The 21,801-nt window shown below is 43.6% G+C and overlaps 1 protein-coding gene across 1 annotated transcript in view; it reads right to left on the reverse strand.

Annotated features, from left to right (window-relative positions):
* LOC141113900 (uncharacterized) overlaps positions 1-21,801 on the reverse strand; it is a 158,204-nt gene that overhangs the window by 101,097 nt on the left and 35,306 nt on the right. Inside the window, exons 2-5 of the mRNA XM_073607245.1 lie at positions 17,691-17,783; positions 12,932-13,015; positions 9,829-10,002; positions 7,081-7,229 (exon numbers count right to left, since the gene is read on the reverse strand). Coding sequence (XP_073463346.1) covers positions 7,081-7,229; positions 9,829-10,002; positions 12,932-13,015; positions 17,691-17,783 — 500 coding nt within the window. The remainder of the gene's footprint in view (positions 1-7,080; positions 7,230-9,828; positions 10,003-12,931; positions 13,016-17,690; positions 17,784-21,801) is intronic.

Consider the following 21,801-nt stretch of genomic DNA (forward strand, 5'->3'; position numbering starts at 1 on the left):
TGTTACAACCAAAAACGTAAATGTATTTTATTGGGATTTTATGTGATAGACCAACACAAAGTGGCACATAATTGTGAAGTGGAAGGAAAATGATAAATGGTTTTCAACATTTCTTACAAATAAATATGTGAAAAGTGTGGGGGGTACATTTGTATGGCGCCCCCCGGAGTCAATACTTTGTAGAACCTCCTTTCTCTACAATTACAGCTGCAAGTCTTTTTGGGGATGTCTCTACCAGCTTTGCACATCTAGAGAGGGACATTTTTGCCCATTCTTCTTTGCAAAATATCTCAAGCTCTGTCAGATTGGATGGAGAGCGTCTGTGAACAGCAATTTTCAAGTCTTGCCACAGATTCTCAATTAGATTTAGGTCTGGACTGTGACTGGGCCATTCTAATACATGAATATGCTTTGATCTAAACCATTCCATTGTAGCTCTGGCTGTATGTTTAGGGTCGTTGTCCTGCTGGAAGGTGAACCTCCTCCCCAGTCTCAAGTCTTTTGCAGACTCTAACAGGTTTTCTTCTAAGATTGTCCTGTATTTGGCTCCATCCATCTTCCCATCAACTCTGACCAGCTTCCCTGTCCCTGCTGAACAAAAGCATCCCTACAACATGATGCTGCCACCACCATGTTTCACGGTGGGGATGGTGTGTCTAGGGTGATGTGCAGTGTTAGTTTTCCCCCACACATAGCATTTTGCTTTTTGGCGAAAAAGTTCAATTTTGGTCTCATCTGACCAGATCACCTTCTTCCACATGTTTGCTGTGTCCTCCACATGGCTTCTCGAAAAATGTAAATGGGACTTCTTATGGTTTTCTTTCTACAATGGCTTTCTTCTTGTCACTCTTCCATAAGGGTACATTTGTGGAGTGTACGACTAATGCCGGGTACACGCGATCGGAAATTCGGCGAGCAAAAGACCGATGAGAGCTTTTGGTCGGAAAATGCGACCTTGTGTATGCTCCATCGGTCGAAAAAAGTTCCTATCCAAAAATGGGATCATCTGTACAAATTCCGACACGCAAAACTCCTATGCATGCTCGGAAACAATTCGACGCATGCTCGGAAGCATTGAACTTCATTTTCTCGGCTCATCGTAGTGTTGTACGTCACTGCGTTATTGACGGTCGAAAGTTCAGAGAACTTTTGTGTGACCGTGTGTATGCAAGGCAAGCTTGAACGGAATTCCGTCGGAAAAACCATCCAAGTTTTTTCTAACGGAAAATCTTCTCGTTTGTACGCAACATAATAGTTGTCCTGTGGACAGATTTTCCCACCTGAGCTGTGGATCTCTGCAGCTCCTCCAGAGTTACCATGGACCTCTTGGCTCTTCTCTGATGAATACTCTCCTTGTCCGGCCGGTCAGTTTAGGTGGACGGCCATGTCTTGGTAGGTTTGCAGTTGTGCCATACTCTTTCCATTTTCGGATGATGTATTGAACAGAGCTCCGTGAGATGTTCAAAGCTTGGGATATTTTTTTATCACCTAACCTTAAACTTCTCCACAACTTTATCCCTGACCTGTCTGGTGTGTTCCTTGGCCTTCATGATGCGGTTTGTTTACTAAGGTTCTCTAACAAACCTCTGAGGGCTTCACAGTACAGCTGTATTTATACTGAGAATAAATTACACACAGGTGGACTCTATTTACTAATTAGGTGACTTCTAAAGGCAATTGGTTCCTCTAGATCTTAGTTAGGGGTATCAGAGTAAAGGGGGCTAAATACAAGTGCCCCCCCCCCCACTTTTCACATATTTATTTGTAAAAAAAAATGAAAACCATTTATAATTTTCCTTCTACTTTACAATTATGGTCAATCACATAAAATCCCAATAAAATACATTTACGTTTTTGGATGTAACATGAAAAAATGTGGAAAATATCAAGGGGTATGAATACTTTTTCAAGGCACTGTATTTCATGAAACCTGCAGCAAACAAAACAATTCAGTGCAAATTAAATTTAAAAAAAAGAGGGGGGGGGGGGCAGTCCTGTTATCTGTTGCAATAAAAAAAAAAATCCGATTTTTTTTTTTTTTTCCTGTGAAATAAAAATAAAACATAAATGGGGAGGCGGCCAGGATCTGGGGGCCCCAGATTCCAATAAGACCCCCTTACCTGCAGATCCCCACAGCCACCACCCAGGGTTGTTGGGAAGAGGCCCTTTTCCCAATCAACATGGGGACAAGGTGCTTTGGGGTGGGGGGTCAGTCCCCCCCCACAGCACCCCCTCATGTTGAGGGCATGTGGCCTGGTATGGTTCAGGAGGGGGTGGGCCCCTTTCCTGACCTTCAGGGCTGCGTGCTCGGATAAAGGTCTGGTATGGATCTTGGGGGGGGGGGAATGCCGTGTTTTTTTTTTTTTTTTGTTTTTTTGTTTTTTTTTTTTTTTTTTTTATTTTAGCGCGGGGCTCCCCCTCAAGATTCATACCAGACCCAAAGGGCCTGGTATTGTCGGATCAAAGTCGGATCCTGCTCATTAAAGTCGTAGGGCAAAGTCGGATTGTAAGCAGCTGGCCTTGTGGTGCACATTAATTACAAAAAAATGTAAAGATATTTACATTTTATATAAAATATATATATTATTTTTTGTTTTTGTATGTCACATAGAAAAAGTGATGAAAAAAGCAACATAAAAATGTAAACTGACGCAATTGACACGAAAAATATTTTTGTGCACTTTCGCATAAATTTTGTTTTTGTTTTCCTATTTATTGATTTTTTTTTTATTTATTTTTTTTTTCCTTTTTGTAAAATAAAAAAAATCAAGAAAAAAAAATTTTTTTTCTTAAGACATGGGAAGGCTTTTTGTAAGGCATTTTTTTTCAAGCAGATAAGCAGACATTATGAAGAAATTGGAAGCAATCTCTGTAATTTTCCGACAAAAACAATTTTATCAAAATCCTAACGTTAATCCCTGCTAGCGACCAATCGCATTCTAGTTAGCGCGGTGGGCGATGGTTTGTGATTGACTGTTCTGGCGTTCTGCTGCTCGCTGTGACATGAAAGGCATACAAGTACTGAGCAATTGGTTTATCATAATTATTTATTACGCATTTGTTTAGAACAAATCTTCTGACGAGGTGGAAGATTGAGGTGTTAAGTCAGTGAGGGTGGAAAATGATTTTCTATAAATATTCTGGCTTTGGTCACAGATAGAAGGGAACCTTTGTGAAGCCGCTGACGCACGGCCGTCATTGTAATAACACCGGAGAGCTGTGAGGATAAAGATAAACAGAATGTTCCAGCATCAGGAACATATAGAAGATATAGGAGGATTCTTATGACCCGGACCCCCCAGTTATTGGATATTCTGCTCTGAGAACCAGATCAGATATTGCTAAATGTGATGCCCACAAGCTTCGTCATAATGGCATTTACCGAACAACATTTCTGTAATCGGAGGACTTTGTATAGAAAATAATGTCGCCGCTCTCTCGTGAATGGATAGGCTGCATTCTCAGTGATGTCACCGCTCTCTAGTGAAGGGATAGGCTGCATTCTCAGTGATGTCACCGGTCTCTAGTGAATGGATAGGCTGCATTCTCAGTGATGTCACCGCTCTCTAGTGAAGGGATAGGCTGTATTTTCAGTGATGTCACCGCTCTTTAGTGAATGGATAGGCTGTATTTTCAGTGATGTCACCGCTCTCTAGTGAAGGGATAGGCTGCATTCTCAGTGATGTCACCGCTCTCTAGTGAAGGGATAGGCTGCATTCTCAGTGATGTCACCGCTCTCTAGTGAAGGGATAGGCTGCATTCTCAGTGATGTCACCGCTCTCTAGTGAAGGGATAGGCTGCATTCTCAGTGATGTCACCGGTCTCTAGTGAATGGATAGGCTGCATTCTCAGTGATGTCACCGCTCTCTAGTGAAGGGATAGGCTGTATTTTCAGTGATGTCACCGCTCTTTAGTGAATGGATAGGCTGTATTTTCAGTGATGTCACCGCTCTCTAGTGAAGGGATAGGCTGCATTCTCAGTGATGTCACCGCTTTCTAGTGAGGGGATAGGCTGCATTCTCAGTGATGTCACCGCTCTCTAGTGAATGGATAGGCTGCATTCTCAGTGATGTCACCGCTCTCTAGTGATTGGATAGGCTGCATTCTCAGTGATGTCACTGGTCTCTAGTGAAAGACAACCCATATTGGTGATATGACTGTTTTTCGGTGTATGGCTATGTTGCACCTTCAGTTGTGAATTTATCGTCTATGTCTTTCTTTTTTTCTCTGAAGACAGTTTTGCATTTTCCCTTTTTTATTCGAAAAATAAGCTGTTTGTGAAGTGTCAGAACTTTACTGAGCCCTGAATTCTGCAGCTTCTAGTGCTCTGTATGACAATGGGCCAAAACAACAAAATGTAATCTTTCAATTAGAAGTCTCATTGCCTCATTACATATGCTATTCTTCCCTGAACCACACTCTGCTCTGGAAGTTCTCGGATGCTATACAATATGATGAGATAATTCCATGTACTGTCTACAGGGAACAATTAGAAGTGGTTTTAATTATTTCTATTTTTACTGTCCATTAGGGAGACCAAAATGAAAGCCTTTTTTTTGTGCTGGGAACCACAAGGTCATAATCCCCGCCCTGCATGTTTAATTAGTCTGTACCATCTCCGCTGCTGTTAATTGAGTGATAAATGTAACATGTGCAACTTTGGTGGTGATTTTGTAAAGTCATTAATTCACAGACCGTTTTTCGCCCAGAGAAACAAAAACTTGATGAATATTTTATGCCGCTGTTTTCATTCTAAGAATGAGATTTGTCCCCCGAGCCGTAATCAGAACTTGTTTTACCATCGGTAATTACGCATCATCAATGTCCAGCCAACCTAAACTGAAAGTGACGGGAAGGGATCGTGCAACACTGCGTGCTGGAGACCTGAAATCCGATTGTTTTCAGAAAAAATGGGTTTTTGCTGTTAAAATGCTATTTCTGTATCTTACTACAGCTTCCTGCTAGGTTTGACTCTGAGGCTTTTTTAATTCCAACTGGCATTCAGATCGTACAGCGAGAATTCCGCAATGAATCTCTTCCTTCTTCACAAGGGATTTCTGATTTTCTATACACCTTATCTTTTGTCCTCTGTCCTCTTTTTTTCCATTCCTTTCCTTTTTTCTTTTGTTTTTCCTTTGCTTTCTACTTTCACTTTCATTTCTTTGCTTTTCTGTTCTCGTCTTCTTTTTTTCCTTTTTTTTTTCTTTCCTCTTCCCTTTCCTTTCCTCTTTTTCCTTACCTTCTTTTTCCTTTTCCCTTTCCCTTTTCTTTCCTCTCCTTTCTCTTTCATTTTCTTTTCTTTTTCCTTTCCTTTTTCCCTTTCCCTCCCCTTTCCTTTCCTTGCCTTCCTTTCCTTTCTCCCTTTTCTTTTCTGTTTCCCATCCTTGCCTTCCTTTCCTTTTTCATTCCTTTCCATTCACTTTTTTATGTTCCTCGTTTCTTTTCTTATCTGTGCCTCCCTTTCCTTTTCATACCTTTTTTCCTTATCCTTTTTTTTTTCCCCTTCCTTTCTCTCTTTTCACTTTTTCCTCTCCTTTCTTTTTGTTGTTCCCTTTCTTTTTTTACCTTCCATTCCTTGTGTTTCTTTGCTCTTTTTTCTTTTCTGTTTCTGTTTCTTTTGTTTCTGTTTCATTTCCTTACTTTCCTTTTTTCCTTTTTTTTTTTTTCTCTTTCTTTTTTTCCTTTCCTTTCCTTACCTCTTTCCCCTGTCCTTTTTCTTTTCTTTGCTTTTTCTTCTTTGCGCTTTCTTGCATTTCCCATCCTATATCTCTTTCCACTCTCTTTTTCCTTTCCTTTCTTTTTTGTTCCTTTCCTTATTTGCCTTTTCCCTTTCCTTTCCCTTCGTTTACTTCCCGTGCCTTGCCATGTCTTACCCTGCCTTTTTCCTTTTTCTTTTCTCTTTTTCCTTTCCATTCCCTTTACTTTTCTGTTTCCCTTTTCCGTCTCCTTTGGCTTCCATTTCTTGTCTGTTCTCCTTTTTCCTTTTCCTTTTCCTTCCTCTTCCCTTTCCTTCCTCTTCCCTTACCTTCCTTTTTCTTTCCCATTTCTCTCTTCTTTTCTTTTTCCCTTTCCATTCTCTTTTCTCACCTTTTTCTTTCATTTTCTTTTCTCTTTCCTGTCCTTATTTCCCTTACTCCTTACTCCTTTCTCCTTTCCTATTCCTTGCCTTCCTTTCCATTCCTTTCCTTTTTTTGCCTTGCTTTTCTCTTTTTTCTTTGTGGTTTCCCTTGCTTTCATTTTCCTCTTATATCTTATATTTCCACTCTTTTCTTCCCGCGCCTTGCCATGTCTTACCTTGCCTTTCTCTTCTTTTTCGTTTCTCTTTTTCCTTTCCTTTCCGTTCCTTTTCTCCTCCTTTTTTTCTTTTCTCTTTTTTTTCTTTCTTTTCCTCCTTTTTTGTTTTTCCTTTTTTAAATGTTTTTTTTTTCTTTTTTCCATTCATCTTCTTTTTTGTTTTCTTTTCCTGACTCTACCTCCCTTTTTCCCTACATGCCCCCTCCTCTCATTTACACTCTTTTCCTCTCTTTTACTTACCTTTTCTTTTCTTTGTTGTTGTTTTTTTTTTAACTTTCCTTGCCCCCCTTTCCCCTTTCCTACTTCCTTCCTACTATTTTTTCCTTCCCATTTGTTCTTTATACTGTACTTGTGTTTCCTGCTTTCTACTTTTCTGTTTATTTTTTTCCTCTCTAAGCAAAGTGTATTCTCTATTTATTTTTACTGGAAATCATTTTGAGATCCATATAAGGTCAGGGTACCAAAAACACACGGAAGGTGCTTTGTACCAGTAAATGGGCTTCCAATACTCTCGGGATTTGTTAGTTACCTAGCTGATAGTAGCTGCACAGACATGTAGTGAAGTGACTATGCTAAACAGCAGTAACTCAGAAAGCCTCTTATATCTTCTAGGGATATATTATGCAGAATAGAGTGGATGGAGAATGGCTGGGGGCAGTAAATTTATAGAGAATTGTCATTACCCTCAGGTGATAAAAGGCTCACCAGACTCCATGTAAAGATCATTTTTGGGTGAGCTGGCACTTTTATCCTATGTGTCAATTAGAATAAATATGTTTTTCATACTTCACCCATCCGGCAGTTGGCTCATCATAAAGCTCCAACAGTCCATCAAGGATGACATCTGAATATTCGTTCTTCTTGACAAATGACTTTATAATAGATGTGTTACCATTCCTCTGTGCTTGCAGAATTTCATTCATAATCCTGAGGATCTGAGACAAAAGAGAGAATGTCATGCTTGGTTTCAGAGATTGCAAATTCAAGCAGATAATAGTCCAGTCCATACAAAATTGACATTTGGGTTAGAGATCTTGGTGGGTTAAATCGCCCTCTAGTTTCCAGTGTATCTGTACTTTACATGCAAACGAATTACCGGATAACTGCACAGATTATGTGCTCCTGCCCTTCCTTGTGTTGTATATTGACAACACATCTCATGCAGGAACAGAGCAGGCAAAGCAGAACATGGAGTATGTTCTGTATTTTATGGTTCAGACCTAGGAGGAACGTCTAAATTCAGCCTAACCCTCCCTCCTACTCAAACTCTAACGCTCAGTCTTTCCCTCCATTAAACCATATACATTTTAATCCTCCCCGTTGCTTGACCCCTAAGACTTAATCCTCCCCTCTACTCAACCCCTAAGACTAATTTCTGCCCTCCTACTCAAACTCTAAGACTTTATTTTCCCTGCTGCTCAAACCCTAAAATTAATTCCTCTCAACTATTCAAACGCTAACACTTGATCCTCAGCTTTACTTAAACCCTAAGACTTCAGCTTCGCAAGCCCTAAATCTTAATCCCCCCCTAAGGCTTAATCCTCCCCTCTACTCGACCCCTAAATCTTAATCCTCCCCCTCTACTTAACCCTTGAATCTTAATCCTCCCCCTCTACTCAACCCTTAAATCTTAATCCTCCCCCTCTACTCGACCCTTAAATCTTAATCATCCCCCTCTACTCGACCCTTAAATCTTAATCCTCCCCCTCTACTCGACCCTTAAATCTTAATCCTCCCCCTCTACTCGACCCTTAAATCTTAATCCTCCCCCTCTACTCGACCCTTAAATCTTAATCCTCCCCCTCTACTCGACCCCTAAGACTTTATTTTCCCTGTTGCTCAAACCCTAAAACGAATTCTTCCCAACTATTCAAACTCTAACACTTGATCCTCCCCTTTATTCAAACCCTAAGACTTAATTGTCCCCGCTGCTCAAGCCCTAAGACCAATTCCTCCCCTCTACTCAAACCTAATGCCGCGTACACACGGTCGGACTTTTAGTCTACAAAAGTCCAACGGACGCCGACGGACTAAAGCTGGCTGGTAATCCGTTTGTGTGTGGGCTTCTCCGGACTTTCAGCAGACTTTTTCAGCCTCAAATCCGACGGACTTTAGATTTGAAACATGCTTCAAATCTTTACGTCGTAACTACGACGGACCCGAAATCCGCTCGTCTGTGTGCTAGTCCGACGGACAAAAACCCATGCTAGGGCAGCTATTGGCTACTGGCTATGAACTTCCTTATTTTAGTCCGGTGTACGTCATCACGTACGAATCCGTCGGACTTTTGTGTGGTCGTGTGTAGGCAAGTCCGTTCGTTAGAAAGTCTGCTGCAAGTCCGCCGAAAGTCCGCCGGAAGTCTGTCGGACAGGCTGTCGGACTTTTGTAGACGAAAAATCCGACCGTGTGTACGCGGCATAAGACTTTATCATCCATGCTGTTCAAACCCTAATGCTCCATTCTACTCAAATGCTAACACTTAATTTTTGACTCTTCTCAAACCCTTTACCTAATTCTTCCTTTTACTCAACCCCATACATTTAATCCTCCCCCTCTACTCAAACCCTAACACTTTCATTTCCCTCTATGCAAATCCTAACATTTAATCCTCCCACTAGTCAAACACTCAATCCACCCTTTTGCTCAAACCCTAGCACTTAAACCTCCCCTTTCCACAAACCCCTTGCACTAAATCTGTTTTCTTCTCAAGCCCTAACACTCAATCCACCCCATACATTTAAATCTCCCCACCACTGAAACTCACTAATCCTTCCCTCTATACAAACTTTAACACTTAATCATCCCCCTGGTCAAACCTTAACACTTAATCCTCACTGTACTATAACTTTACACTTTTCCTCCTGATCTAATCCTAACACTAAATCCTTACCCTACTCATACTCTAACACTCAATCATACTTCTACCCAAACTTTATTATTTACTCCTCGCCTTGTGAAACCTTGAAACCTATTCCTCTCCTTCACTTAAATTAACACTTAAGGCTTACATAACCTGTATCCTAAAGCTGAACCTCCATACTTCCCTCATTTTAACACTATCCCACATACACAAGCCCCAACACTTCATAACAGTTCATAAAATTTTGTCTCATTAGTTAACCACACCCTTGACACTTGTGGGAGTCTCCCTATTCTGACCTTCAGAATCCTGCTTCCATCCTTTGATGATCATTACGTGCGGTGAGACGTAACACCCGTATCAGAAATAGACACCACAGCCTCCTCTTGGTCAATAGGTGCAAAGGGTAGATGTAGCAACCAACCGAAAAGTATGGAAGTTTGGAGGAAGTGGATGCTAAGCACAACCAGGAATCTATGGTCACTATTTCAATCTCTTTTTGGTTTTGGGGATCTCATGGCACATTAAAGGTTTTATAAACATGCGACCGAAAGGTGCTGGCTCCAAAGAGAGAGACATATGTTTCTCAGCAACTATACAAAACTGAAATGCACTGAATCAATGCCACCCAGCAGGTCCACCCAAACATCTAGTGACGGAAGTCCTCTGCTCACCTTTTGTTTGTCGTCTGTGCTGGCAGCTTCAAGCTCATATTTTGGGTGGCAGTGGAACTCAATGACAAACCTCAGGCCCTCCAGGTCCTCGCAGGACTTCACCTGTGAGAATGGAAACTGCTTCTTGAGGTTGCCCTTTTCGATGTTGAATATTGTCTCGCTGTAGAAATCAATCTGAAACGGTGGATGTGAAAACTTTAAGGAACGTTCCATCTTCTCAACCAAGATATATCTATCTATACAAGTCATGGATGACTCCATGTGCTCACTTTTTTTTTTTTTTTTGACATGCATCTAATTTTACAGAAACATCAGACTTTTTATCATGTAGACTGCTTGTATAGTTTTGTTTCTTATCCGTATTCTGAATCTTTTGCCTTGTGGGAAGAGCTAAACATGCATTGCTTCTCTCTTAAGCCTGTGTATGGGACTGGAAGAAGGGTGATCATCCAAAACCATTACTGTACTCTGGGGGTTGTTGACTGCCAGTCAATCGCGGTCTACTTATTTATTTATTTTATTTATTTCAGGTACTTATATAGCGCCGTCAATTTACGCAGCGCTTTACATATATATATTATACATTCACATCAGTCCCTATACCCTCAAGGAGCTTACAATCTAAGGTCCCTAACTCACATTCATACCTATACTAGGGCCGATTTAGACAGGATCCAATTAACCTTCCAGCATGTCTTTGGAGTGTGGGAGGAAACCGGAGTACCCGGAGGAAACCCACGCAGACACAGGGAGAACATGCAAACTCCAGGCAGGTAGTGTCGTGGTCGGGATTCGAACCAGCGACCCTTCTTACTGCTAGGCGAGAGTGCTACCCACTGCGCCACTGTGCTGCGTCTACTTGTTATTCATCATGACTATGTGACCGGTAGATCGCAGCCCCACTGTGTAGCTAACTCCAAACCCTGCCTACCACCTATCAGACCTTAGGTCAGAGTGGCAATAGGCATTGCAGAACTGAGGGAAGTCCTAGGCTCCTCCTTGGCCCTGACTTGTCCTATGACATAGCTAAGAGGAGACCAGGGAGGACTTCCTTTACTCTACCAGATGAATCTGAGTTCTGGTGAGTGAATTTTATTGAAGGGGGGGGCGTGTTGTACTGTGGAAGTCTGGATTACTTACTACTGACCTCTGCATTACTTATTCCTGAACCTTGCACTCTGTGTTCTACACTATTAACCTCTGAACTCTTCCTTACTTGCTGTTGACCTCTGCACCCTGTGTTGCTTACTACTGAACTCTGAGTTACATACTTCTGGCTTCTGAACTTTGCATTGATTACTTGTGACCTCCTGTTCTTTTTGTCACTTACTGCTGACCTCTGCACTCTGCATTACTTACTCCTGAACCTTGCACTCTGTATTATACATTAATGACTTCCAGAACTCTACTGCTCTATACGTTATATTCTACTGACCTGTAACTCTGCATTACTTACTCCTGACCCCTGCACTCTGTGTTATACACTACTAACCTCTGAGCTCTGCCTTACTTGCTATTGTCCCATGTACTCTGTGTTACTACTGACCCCTGCACTCTTAGTTACATACTTCTGGCCTCTGCATTGCTCACTTTTGACCTTTGCTCTTAGAGTTACATACCACTGACCCCTGAACTCAGCATTACTATTGACCTCAGCACTCTGTGTAACATATTACTGACCCACTGTACTCTACACTACTTTTACTACTGACCTCGACGCTCTGTGTTGCATATAACTGACCCCTGAACTCTGTGTTTCTACTGACCTCGGCACTCTGTGTAACATATTACTGACCCGCTGAACTCTACGGTACTTTTACTACTGACCTCGGTACTCTGTGCAACATATTGTTGAACTCTACAGTGCTTTTACTACTGACTTTGGCACTCTGTGTTACGTACTACTGATCCCGAACGCTATGTTACTACTAACCTCGGCACTCTGTGTTACATATTACTGACTCCCTGAACACTATGGTACTTTTACTAGTGACCTCGGCACTCTGTTACATATTACTGACCTCTGAACCCTACGTTACCACTAACCTCGGCACTCTGTGTAACATTACTGACCCGCTGAACTCTACAGTACTCTTACTACTGACCTCGGTACTCTGTTACATATTACTGACCCCTGAACTCTGCGTTTACTACTGACCTCAGCACTCGGTGTAACATATTACTGACCCGCTGAACTCTACGTTATTACTGACCCCTGCACTTCGAGTTAAACGCTACTGACCTGTGAGCTCGGCATTATTTACTATTGACCTCTCCACTCTTCATTACATACTACTGACCTCTGAGCTCAGGAACTTACTACTGACTTCTTTGTGGATTTTGGTAGATAATGTACTACTGACCCCTGAACTCCTCAAACCTTTTTTTTTTTTTTTTTTTACTGTTTAATGAGGCCCTGCAAGTTTATCTCCTTTTTAAAAAGTTTCTTGCACCCTTGTGACCTTTTTAAGCTGTCCCCAGAGAGTGGCTCAGCCTGTGAACACATGGTACGCGGCAACCCGGACATATTTTGAAAAGTGGGGGGGGAGAAGCCAAAAATAACAGAACGGTGAAGAGTAGTGGAATGAGTTGGCTAAATAAATGTATAGCTGCAGTTTAGTAGTTTACAGCAGAGAGCTTGTAGAGGAAGATAACCGTACTTTGTGATTTCAATTCAGCTCACGGGAAGTGACAAGGACACTGAATTCCTGGCAGGATCAACTGATATTTTCCGTACTTGCTGAAAAATGCTGTTTAGAAACTGAATGCAGCCACAAGGTATAAAAACCGGTCAGTTGTAACTTATTTGGGTTTACATGTCCTTTAACTATGAGTAAACTATGAGTAAACCCAACTATGAATTTGGGTTAACATGTCCTTTAACTATGAGCCACTTTACTTGAAAAGGGCTCCTCCAGTCATATTCTGCTTTCTATAAGCTGTGACCGGTGCACTTTACTTACTGCCTGCGATAAAGAGAGTCTATAATTTATAGGGTTTGAATTTTTAATCTTTTATGAGCCTGCCAGGGAGGAAGGAAGAAGGGGTGGGGGGGGTGGGGGGTGCAAGAAACCACACTGCCCAGTAAAGTCTGAGAAGTTACCTGCAGGATCCTCTTCTGCCACCTGTACCTGTACTTGTAGACGGTGAAGTTTTGCTGCGGCGGCGCTTTGCGATCGGCCGGGTCCTGGGGAGAGAGAAGGAGACGGGTTGACAGGCTGGAAGCATCGGTTCTCCTTACACAATGCGCTACCGGGGCTGATGAATAGTTTATGGATGGAAGCGCAGCCAGGTCTCATCTCTGCCATTACCCCGTTCTGGTGATCTTAAATTAGCAGCTCTGAGACGCAACCCGCGTTCTACAGAGGAGACTGAGAGAGAGAGAGAGAGAGGGGGGTCAGCTGCTGACACCTACAATCTCACCACATCACACGTGAATTTTTTGTTTTATTTTACAAAACAGATGAGAATTTCTAATCCAAAAATCACCCATAAACTGGTACAAGGTCACCTCTGTTCTGTAAAAGGAGATTCAGATGTCCCAGAGTCCGACAAGAAGGCCAAAGTCTTTTCTAAGTGTGTGTGTAAATAAATTAAAAAAAATATATAAAAAATAAAATTATAACAAATTATTAAAAAAAATAAAAAAAATAATTATGTGTGTGTGTGTATATATATATATATATATATATATATATATATATATATATATATATATATATATACACATACATTTTTTTAAATTACACATATATATATATATATATATATATATATATATATATATATATATATATATATAAAAATATAGAGAGAGAGATTTATATACACAAACTGTATTGTAAAAAGTATTGGGACACCTGCCTTTACACACACATGAACTTTAATGACATCCCAGTCTTAGTCCGTAGGGTTCAATATGGAGTTGGCTCCGCCCTTTGCAGCTGTAACAGCTTCAACTCTTCTGGGAAGGCCGTCCACAAGGTTTAGGAGTGTGTCTATGGGAAGGTTTGACCATTCTTCCAGAAGAGCATTTGTGAGGTCAGACACTGATGTTGGACGAGAAGGCCTGGCTCACAGTCTCTGCTCTAATTCATCCCAAAGGTGTTCTATGGGGTTGAAATTAGGCCAGTCAAGTTCCTCCACCCCAAACTCGTCTCTGCACCCCAAACTCCAATGCCAGCATGGATCAGGGATGTTGACCTGATTTACATTATTTCTTTGTGTATATCCTACTAAATGTGAGCGGATATTTTATTCTTTTTAATCAATAAATCTATATTATTGCTGCACTTAGAGGCGCCTTCTTGTGTTCCTTTGTTATAGTGGAGGAGTCTGCCTGCTTAATCACATGATCAGTCCCAGTACTGTAATTAGGAAGCATCCAAACCCCCCACTATCCCACCCCCGGAATATCTCTATAGCATTCTCTGGCAGAATCTCCTAGCAAAAAGTCATTGCAGGGGATGTCTGCCCCTTGAATTCAAGCTCTGTACCGAATTCTTGGGGCAAAAGGTGGTGAACCAATCACAAGAGCAGGGGGACAGACCCTCAGTGACCAGCAATAATAATAAATATAGAAATGTCACCCGTAGACAAGATGCGGAAAAGTAACGTTCAATAACCTCATGTTACAAAATGGCTTCTACAGATTTTCTTCTGTTAAAGCCGGAGTCTTCCTTTATGTGAAAGTTATTTGGGATATGATAGCTGATAACCTTTCACCAGCCAGCAATTCTCAGCAAAAGATTTCGATAATAAAGGTCGTTGTGGTGGTTTTCCGTTATCGCGGACTGAAGATGGATTTTCACCGCAGTCGTTTCTCAGATATTTGCGTCACCTCTTGGCCCCGGACAAGGCTGGCTGTAAGCAGTGATTTATCTCGCCGCCGCTACGTCTGATATTATGTATGTGGAGAAGACAAGCAGATAGATGAGATTGTGTGCAAAATGTTTCTGCTTTATGCATTATGAGTTTCCCATTACTGTGGTGTTTGGTGATAATAGGACGCTCGGCGAGGCAGGTCATGTGACTGCTGACATCACGTCTGCCGTCTTCTAAGACAATCCTCTTTAATTAAAAGGAGTCTAAAGTGCTTTTGTATATCATTTCATATTCGGGTTATGAATTTCTTAACCAAGGAAATTTGAAATATCGGATAGGAATATACTGCATTTTCATATGTCGCTCGCAGGAGGAGCCCCAGGCTCGCTTTCAGGAGGAGCCCCAGGCTCGCTTTCAGGAGAAGTCCCAGGCTCGCTTTCAGGAGGAGCCCCAGGCTCGCTTTCAGGAGGAGCCCCAGGCTCGCTTTCAGGAGGAGCCCCAGGCTCGCTTTCAGGAGGAGCCCCAGGCTCGCTTTCAGGAGGAGCCCCAGGCTCGCTTTCAAGAGGAGCCCCAGGCTCGCTTTCAGGAGGAGCCCGAGGCTCGCTTTCAGGAGGAGCCCCAGGCTCGCTTTCAAGAGGAGCCCCAGGCTCGCTTTCAGGAGGAGCCCCAGGCTCGCTTTCAGGAGGAGCCCCAGGCTCGCTTTCAGGAGGAGCCCCAGGCTCGCTTTCAGGAGGAGCCCCAGGCTCGCTTTCAGGAGGAGCTCCAGGCTCGCTTTCAGGAGAAGCCCCCGGCTCGCTTTCAAGAGGAGCCCCCGGTTCGCTTTCAGGCGGAGCCCCCGGTTCGCTTTCAGGCGGAGCCCCCGGTTCGCTTTCAGGCGGAGCCCCCGGTTCGCTTTCAGGCGGAGCCCCCGGTTCGCTTTCAGGCGGAGCCCCCGGTTCGCTTTCAGGCGGAGCCCCCGGTTCGCTTTCAGGCGGAGCCCCCGGTTCGCTTTCAGGCGGAGCCCCCGGTTCGCTTTCAGGCGAAGCCCCCCGGTTTGCTTTCAGGCGGAGCCCCAGGCTCGCTTTCAAGAGGAGCCCCTGGTTCACTTACGAGTGGAGCCCCAGGTTCGCTTTCGGGAGGAGCCCCAGGTACGCTTTCGGGAGGAGCCCCAGGTTCGCTTTCGGGAGGAGCCCCAGGTTCGCTTTCGGGAGGAGCCCCAGGTTCGCTTTCGGGAGGAGCCCCAGGTTCGCTTTCGGGAGGAGCCCCAGGTTCGCTTTCGGGAGGAGCCCCAGGTTCGCTTTCGGGAGGAGCCCCAGGTTCGCTTTCGGGAGGAGCCCCAGGTTCGCTTTCGGGAGGAGCCCCAGGTTCGCTTTCGGGAGAAGCTCCAGGTCCGCATTCAGGCTTGCTTGTCTATTGTTGGCTGCTGTTTTGAAAAAAGGTCAGTTGTTTACAGAGTTCAATAGCACAAGCTGAAGCTTACACGCCAATCAGAGAGAGACAGTCTAAAGCCAAACAGCTTCTGGTAGCGCAGCAGAGTTTTTTTTTTATATTAACCACTTCAAGACCGCAATACGTATTTATACGTTGTGGCTTTGAAGTGGTCTAACAGAATTATGGCTGAAGATATCCATAGACCTGGCAGTGACGTCCGCTCCCAATGGGGCGCAGGGGCGCCTCCCCCCTAATCCATGCACCCGACCCCTAACGCATGGATTTCAATGGGGTTTTCTTTTAAGCACATGATTAGAGCCTGAGGCTCTAATTGACTTAAAAAAAGGGTGGGCTCACCCAGTTGTGTGACAATAGTGAATTAATATTTGCTATTGTCTTCCTGCTTCTCCTCCCCCGGCCAACGGGTCAAACCGATTTGGCCGAGAGGAGAAGGGATTGTATTGGCCAGTACCAGGGGTGGAGAGGATGTACGGAGAGTCCTCGGAGATGGCCTTCCCCATCGGAGCAATCTCTCTGCTCTGCATCACCGCGTTAGTACCACCCACGGGGGGGGGGGGGGGTTTGAACCCCCTGGTATTGTTTTTTACAGCTGGCCACCTCATGGAAGCGTTCCAAATGGCCCCCTCACGCCGCTCGTCTGTGTTTTTTGGGCTTACCTTTTCCGCCGGTTCGCCTGAGAAAAAAATATGATGATGCGGCTGGCTAGTCCCAGAAGCGATCAAAGAGTAGATACTCTTTGATCGCCTCTATGGCCTTGGAGGACCGGGGCGACGTCATGACATCACTTCTGGTCCAGGCTGGAAGTAAACTTTTGTTTAAAAAAAAAACGATCAACTTTTTTTTTTTTTTAATTAATCTTATGTTTTTAAAGTTAAAGAAGAGATTTGGGGTCTTTTTGACCCCAGATCTCTCCATAAAGAGGACCTGTCATCCTTATTTCAATTATTATGTTTACTTTCCTTGTATTAGGAATAAAAGTGATAAAAATAAAATAAAAATGAAAAGTAAAATAAATAGAAACAAAAATTAAAGCGCCCCCATCCCTTCAAGCTTGCGTGCAGAAGCGAACACGTATGTAAGACGTGCACACATATGCAAACGGTATTTATATATATATATATATATATATATATATATATAATGATTATTATAATATATATATTTTATTATTAATATATATCTATATCTATCTATAATTATATTTTTTTGCGTTTGCAAAACCGCTGCGCAAATACCGTCATAAAAAATACATTAAAAAAATTGCAACATTCGCTATTTTGTTCCCTAGGGTCTCTGGTTAAAAAAAAAAAAAGTTTAATGTTTCAGTGGTTTTACGTAATTTTCTAGCAGAAAATACTAATTGAAACCTGTAAACAAAAAGTTCCAGAAAAAGCCTGGTCTTGTGATCGGTTTAATAAATAGATATATGGGTAAAAATCTGTCATAGGTCATTCACTTACAATACATTTCTGGTTGGAGCAGAAAGAAGCTCAGCACATTTTTGGGGTCTTCCACACTTTCAGGGACTACAAGTTGAGATTCCCTTCCCCCCCTCCCCCCAGAGGTTTTAGTATTTTGGGATAATGCCCTCCATCCCATCTACTAACCTTATTGTCGTTGGCCAACATGAGTGCTTCATCGATGCCTATCTCTTTATCTTTGACTTTCTTCAGGATGATCAGGAGCTCCTCCTGGCTGATCTGGAAGGAACAAGCATAAAAAAACGATTAAATAATTTTATTGTAGCGCCATAGCTCCCTCTGTCCCATATTCCTCCTCATTTGTCCCTCATTTTGGTCTGATCTATATAGTTGTATATAAAATTCACTTTTTATCTATGAAAAAGTGTTTTCCAACACTAAACCTTTTTATCTGATTTCTAAATTGCTGCATTTGTAAATTCCAAAAGCCAATATAAAGGAATAGTAGTGGTAAAAAAAAAAAGCACTTGTGGGTTTAACCAATCTTGGCGATGACCCCTTCCTGTTCCAACATGACTGCTCACCAGAGCACAAAGCAAGGTCCATAAAGACAAGGATGAACGAGTTTGGGGTGGAGGAATGTGACTGGCCTGCACAGAGTCCTGACCTCTACCTGATAGAACACCTTTGGGATGAATTGGAGCGGAGACTTTGAGCCAGGCTTTCTCGTCCAACATCAGTGCCTGACCTCACAAATGTGCTTCTGGAAGAATGGTCAAATGTTCCCATAGACCGGGGGGACAGCAACCTGTAGATCGCGATCTACCAGTAGATCGCAGACAGGTGGCTGGTAGATCTCGGTCTGGGTTTGCTGTCCTGCCATTCTAGAGCATCAGAGTGTAATGCAGAGGGACTACTTATAAAGTTGGATCCCTCCTCTGTAGTGTTGATTCCTGTCCCATGTGGAGTGATACCAACTGCACTTTACCTCTTACCCGGGCTAGCGGTCTCCACAGTGGCACCAGCAGCAGGAAAGAAGAGAGATCTTCAGTGTGTGTTGATAGATGGTGAGGAGGCGATATGTTGCCTTCTCAACACCTGATTTGAACCCATGATTGTCATGCAATGCCAGCATTTGCAACACGGTAGGCCTGCAATTAGAGGTTTAAATCGGGTGTGAGGAGGCAGCACTGTGACCGGTGATCTTTGACTTCTCCCTTGTTGTTCAGGGTAGATCGCCACCTCTCTAAGGTTGCCTACCCCTGTGGCACACTCCTAAACCTTGTGGACGGCCTTCCCAGAAGAGTTGAAGCTGTTATAGCTGCAAAGGGTGGGCCAACTCCATATTGAACCCTACGGACTAAGACTGGGATGCCATTAAAGTTCATGTGCGTATGAAGGCAGGTGTCCCAATACTTTTGGTAATGTAGTGTATTTTATTCAACCTGGCAATGTTACTATGTAACAAACGTAAATAGACGTAGTTGTGGTTGAAGAAAAGGATTGTTTTTATTCACTAACTTACTATTGTAAAATCTTTCTGAAATGTTGCAGTATTGTCCTGTTTCATATTTGCAGAACATGCCTTGCATGGAATTGTAGGTTCGTGAATCGTGATGTATAGAGGCTATTCAACAAAAAGCCACCTTTGACAGATATGTGGGAGTCGGTATTCCTAGTGGAAAGGCTGCAGGTTGTCCCTTTCTCCTTGGCTCACTGTCTCCACCATGCAAGGTCCTAAATTTACTGGCGAGAGGGAATGTTTGTGCTGAGTCTCCAAACTTCAGGCCGGGCTTGGCAGACAAACCGTTCTTTCTATTTCTTTTCTGTGCCAGACCCGAAACGCAGGATATCAATCGATGGGCTTTTGTGTGCTGCAGCCAAAGATTGGCCAGAATAAAAATTGCAAGCTGAAGAGGAGCTGAGAGTTTAGGAGTCAGATCAATAGAAGCAAGGAGGAGAAAACAGAATATGCTAGGATTCCGGATTCTGGCACCGAAACCATCTTCGACTCAAAATTTGCAATCACTCTTAAAGGGGAAAAATTCCCATAAATTAATGTTAGAAAAACATTTATATATATATATAATATAATATAATTTTTTTTTTTAGGAAGGCCAGTATGGTGGCCTGAAATTATGGGAGGAGCCCAAAGGGTATTTAACCAGACCACCCACCAGGGGCGTTGCTAGGTCTACAAAAGATCTGGGGCTAGAGCCCATAGCAGCGTAGTAAAGAAAGTCATACGCTTGGGCGGGCATACACATGTATATACAGTAATATACATGTGTGTGTGTGTATATATCCCCAGAGAGCCCCCACCTTACATCAGGGTCCCCAGAGAGCCCCCCTTATATCAGGGTCCCCAGAGAGCCCCCCTTATATCAGGGTCCCCAGAGAGCCCCTCCTTGCATCAGGGTCCCCAGAGAGCCTCCCCCTTGCATCAAGGTCCCCAGAGAGCCCCCCCACTTACATCAGGGTCCCCAGAGAGCCTCACTTCTCCTTGGGGACCACAGTAGAGACTCGGGGCTATGGGCCCCAGATATGGGGCTATAGCCCCAAAAGCCACCCCCTAGCGATGCCACTGCCACCCACGATGGTCAGTGTCGGTTCCAGTGCAGGGTACTACGTCACTAGGCCGACTTTGCTAACTCACCGCACGCTTGTGAGTTCCTGCTCTCGAGATCCAGCGTGTTGCAGTTCCCCGTTCGCAGGTTTTTTCCGACCGTTACACTCGCTGTCGCAGGTAGGACTTATTGTTACCGTTCCCAAAGAAATCGAATCGTTATGTTACCATGCCCCCCCCCGAAAAAAACTGCCACTTCGTAAGTCTTACTATGTCATTCGCATGTATTCGCACTTTTGCCCAGCTCTGTTCCTTAGTCGATCCCAGTTGCATCCACGACGTTACGACTCGTGGTAGCCCTCCAATCGGCACCATTCGTAGTTAGCCGACTAGGCATTACGAACCGTACGGACAGCACGTAGAGTCACTTACGAATCAAGTCGCATTAGTGGCGCATGGTCTCGAACCTTTGTCCCATACATCACACCTCCTACGAAACCCCCACTTCACCTAACTGACTCCCTACACCTTACTGCATATCAAACACTCACCAACAGCCGATCTGAATCTAGTCGCAGCTTCGGCACTACGCTTTGGATCCTCGGCAAACACAATCCCCTTCAACCACCACCACCATCGGTCGATCCGAGCCCAGTCATATGCTTGGCGCTACGATTTGGATCCGACACACACAAGCCCCCTCGTCACCTCGCATCTACTGCCGATTCGAATCTAGTCGCATCATCGGCGCAACGATTCAAATCCTCGGCAACACAAACTTCACCAACCGATTCGAATCCAGTCGTATCACCGGCTCAACGACTCGGATCCCTCACAAACACCACCGGCGCTCACACTCCAGCCCGGTTCGAACTAGTCGCATCGACGATACGAATACAGTAGTACTTACGATTCGCATCCCTGACCTTCCGTTCTTTCATGCATAAACATACACAACTCACACCATCTATTTGTACAATGCTGCACGCGGTCATTCCCACATAATCAAAATTTCGCTAACTTTGTTTCGCCTTCTTAATTGCAATCGCTGCAAGCATTTCTGCAAATTGCTCAAAACGGCCACTCATCTCCAGTAGCAACACAGCTACTCACCGATTTCTCTATCACTTTCCCCTTTCAGGTCGGTAGAGTTTTCCAGTTGGTCCATCCTGCACCAGGTTTGGACAGTATCTTCCTCAGGTGAAAAAAAAAAAAAAAAAAACTTGTCGAGAGCTTGCATCTCTTCACCAGGGGGCCAGCTTCTGCCCCGAACAGCTCTTAGCAATCCCCCTTCTCACAAAATTCCTATGTCACCCCTACTACAGGTTCCCGTTCGACCCAGTTCTCGACCCCAACCAAGACTTCACTACTAGGGCTTCAAGTCAGGTGCGTAGTTCAAAGGGTTTCCCCCTTTGCTTTTCTCTTAAAAAACATTCTTTCACAACATGTTTTTACTTCACATACACAATTTGACTTGCTCCTGAGGCGTTAGCAACTGTCACATACTTCTGTGCACTTCACTCTGTTTTCGAAGCAGGGGCGGACTGACCATTCGGGCACTCAGGCACTGCCCGAGGGCCCCATGCCACTAAGGGGCCCCATCAGGGTTGCCAGTCTCAATAAAACCAGGGACAGTATGTAAAAATCTGTTTTTTTTTTTTTTTTTTTTTTTTTTTAAATATCCCAAGATTATAGCTGCCTGCCTCTCCAGTACCTTTTCTGTGTGTGTAT

This window comes from Aquarana catesbeiana, linkage group LG12 (assembly GCF_042186555.1).
Source record: "Aquarana catesbeiana isolate 2022-GZ linkage group LG12, ASM4218655v1, whole genome shotgun sequence".
NCBI lineage: Eukaryota > Metazoa > Chordata > Amphibia > Anura > Ranidae > Aquarana > Aquarana catesbeiana.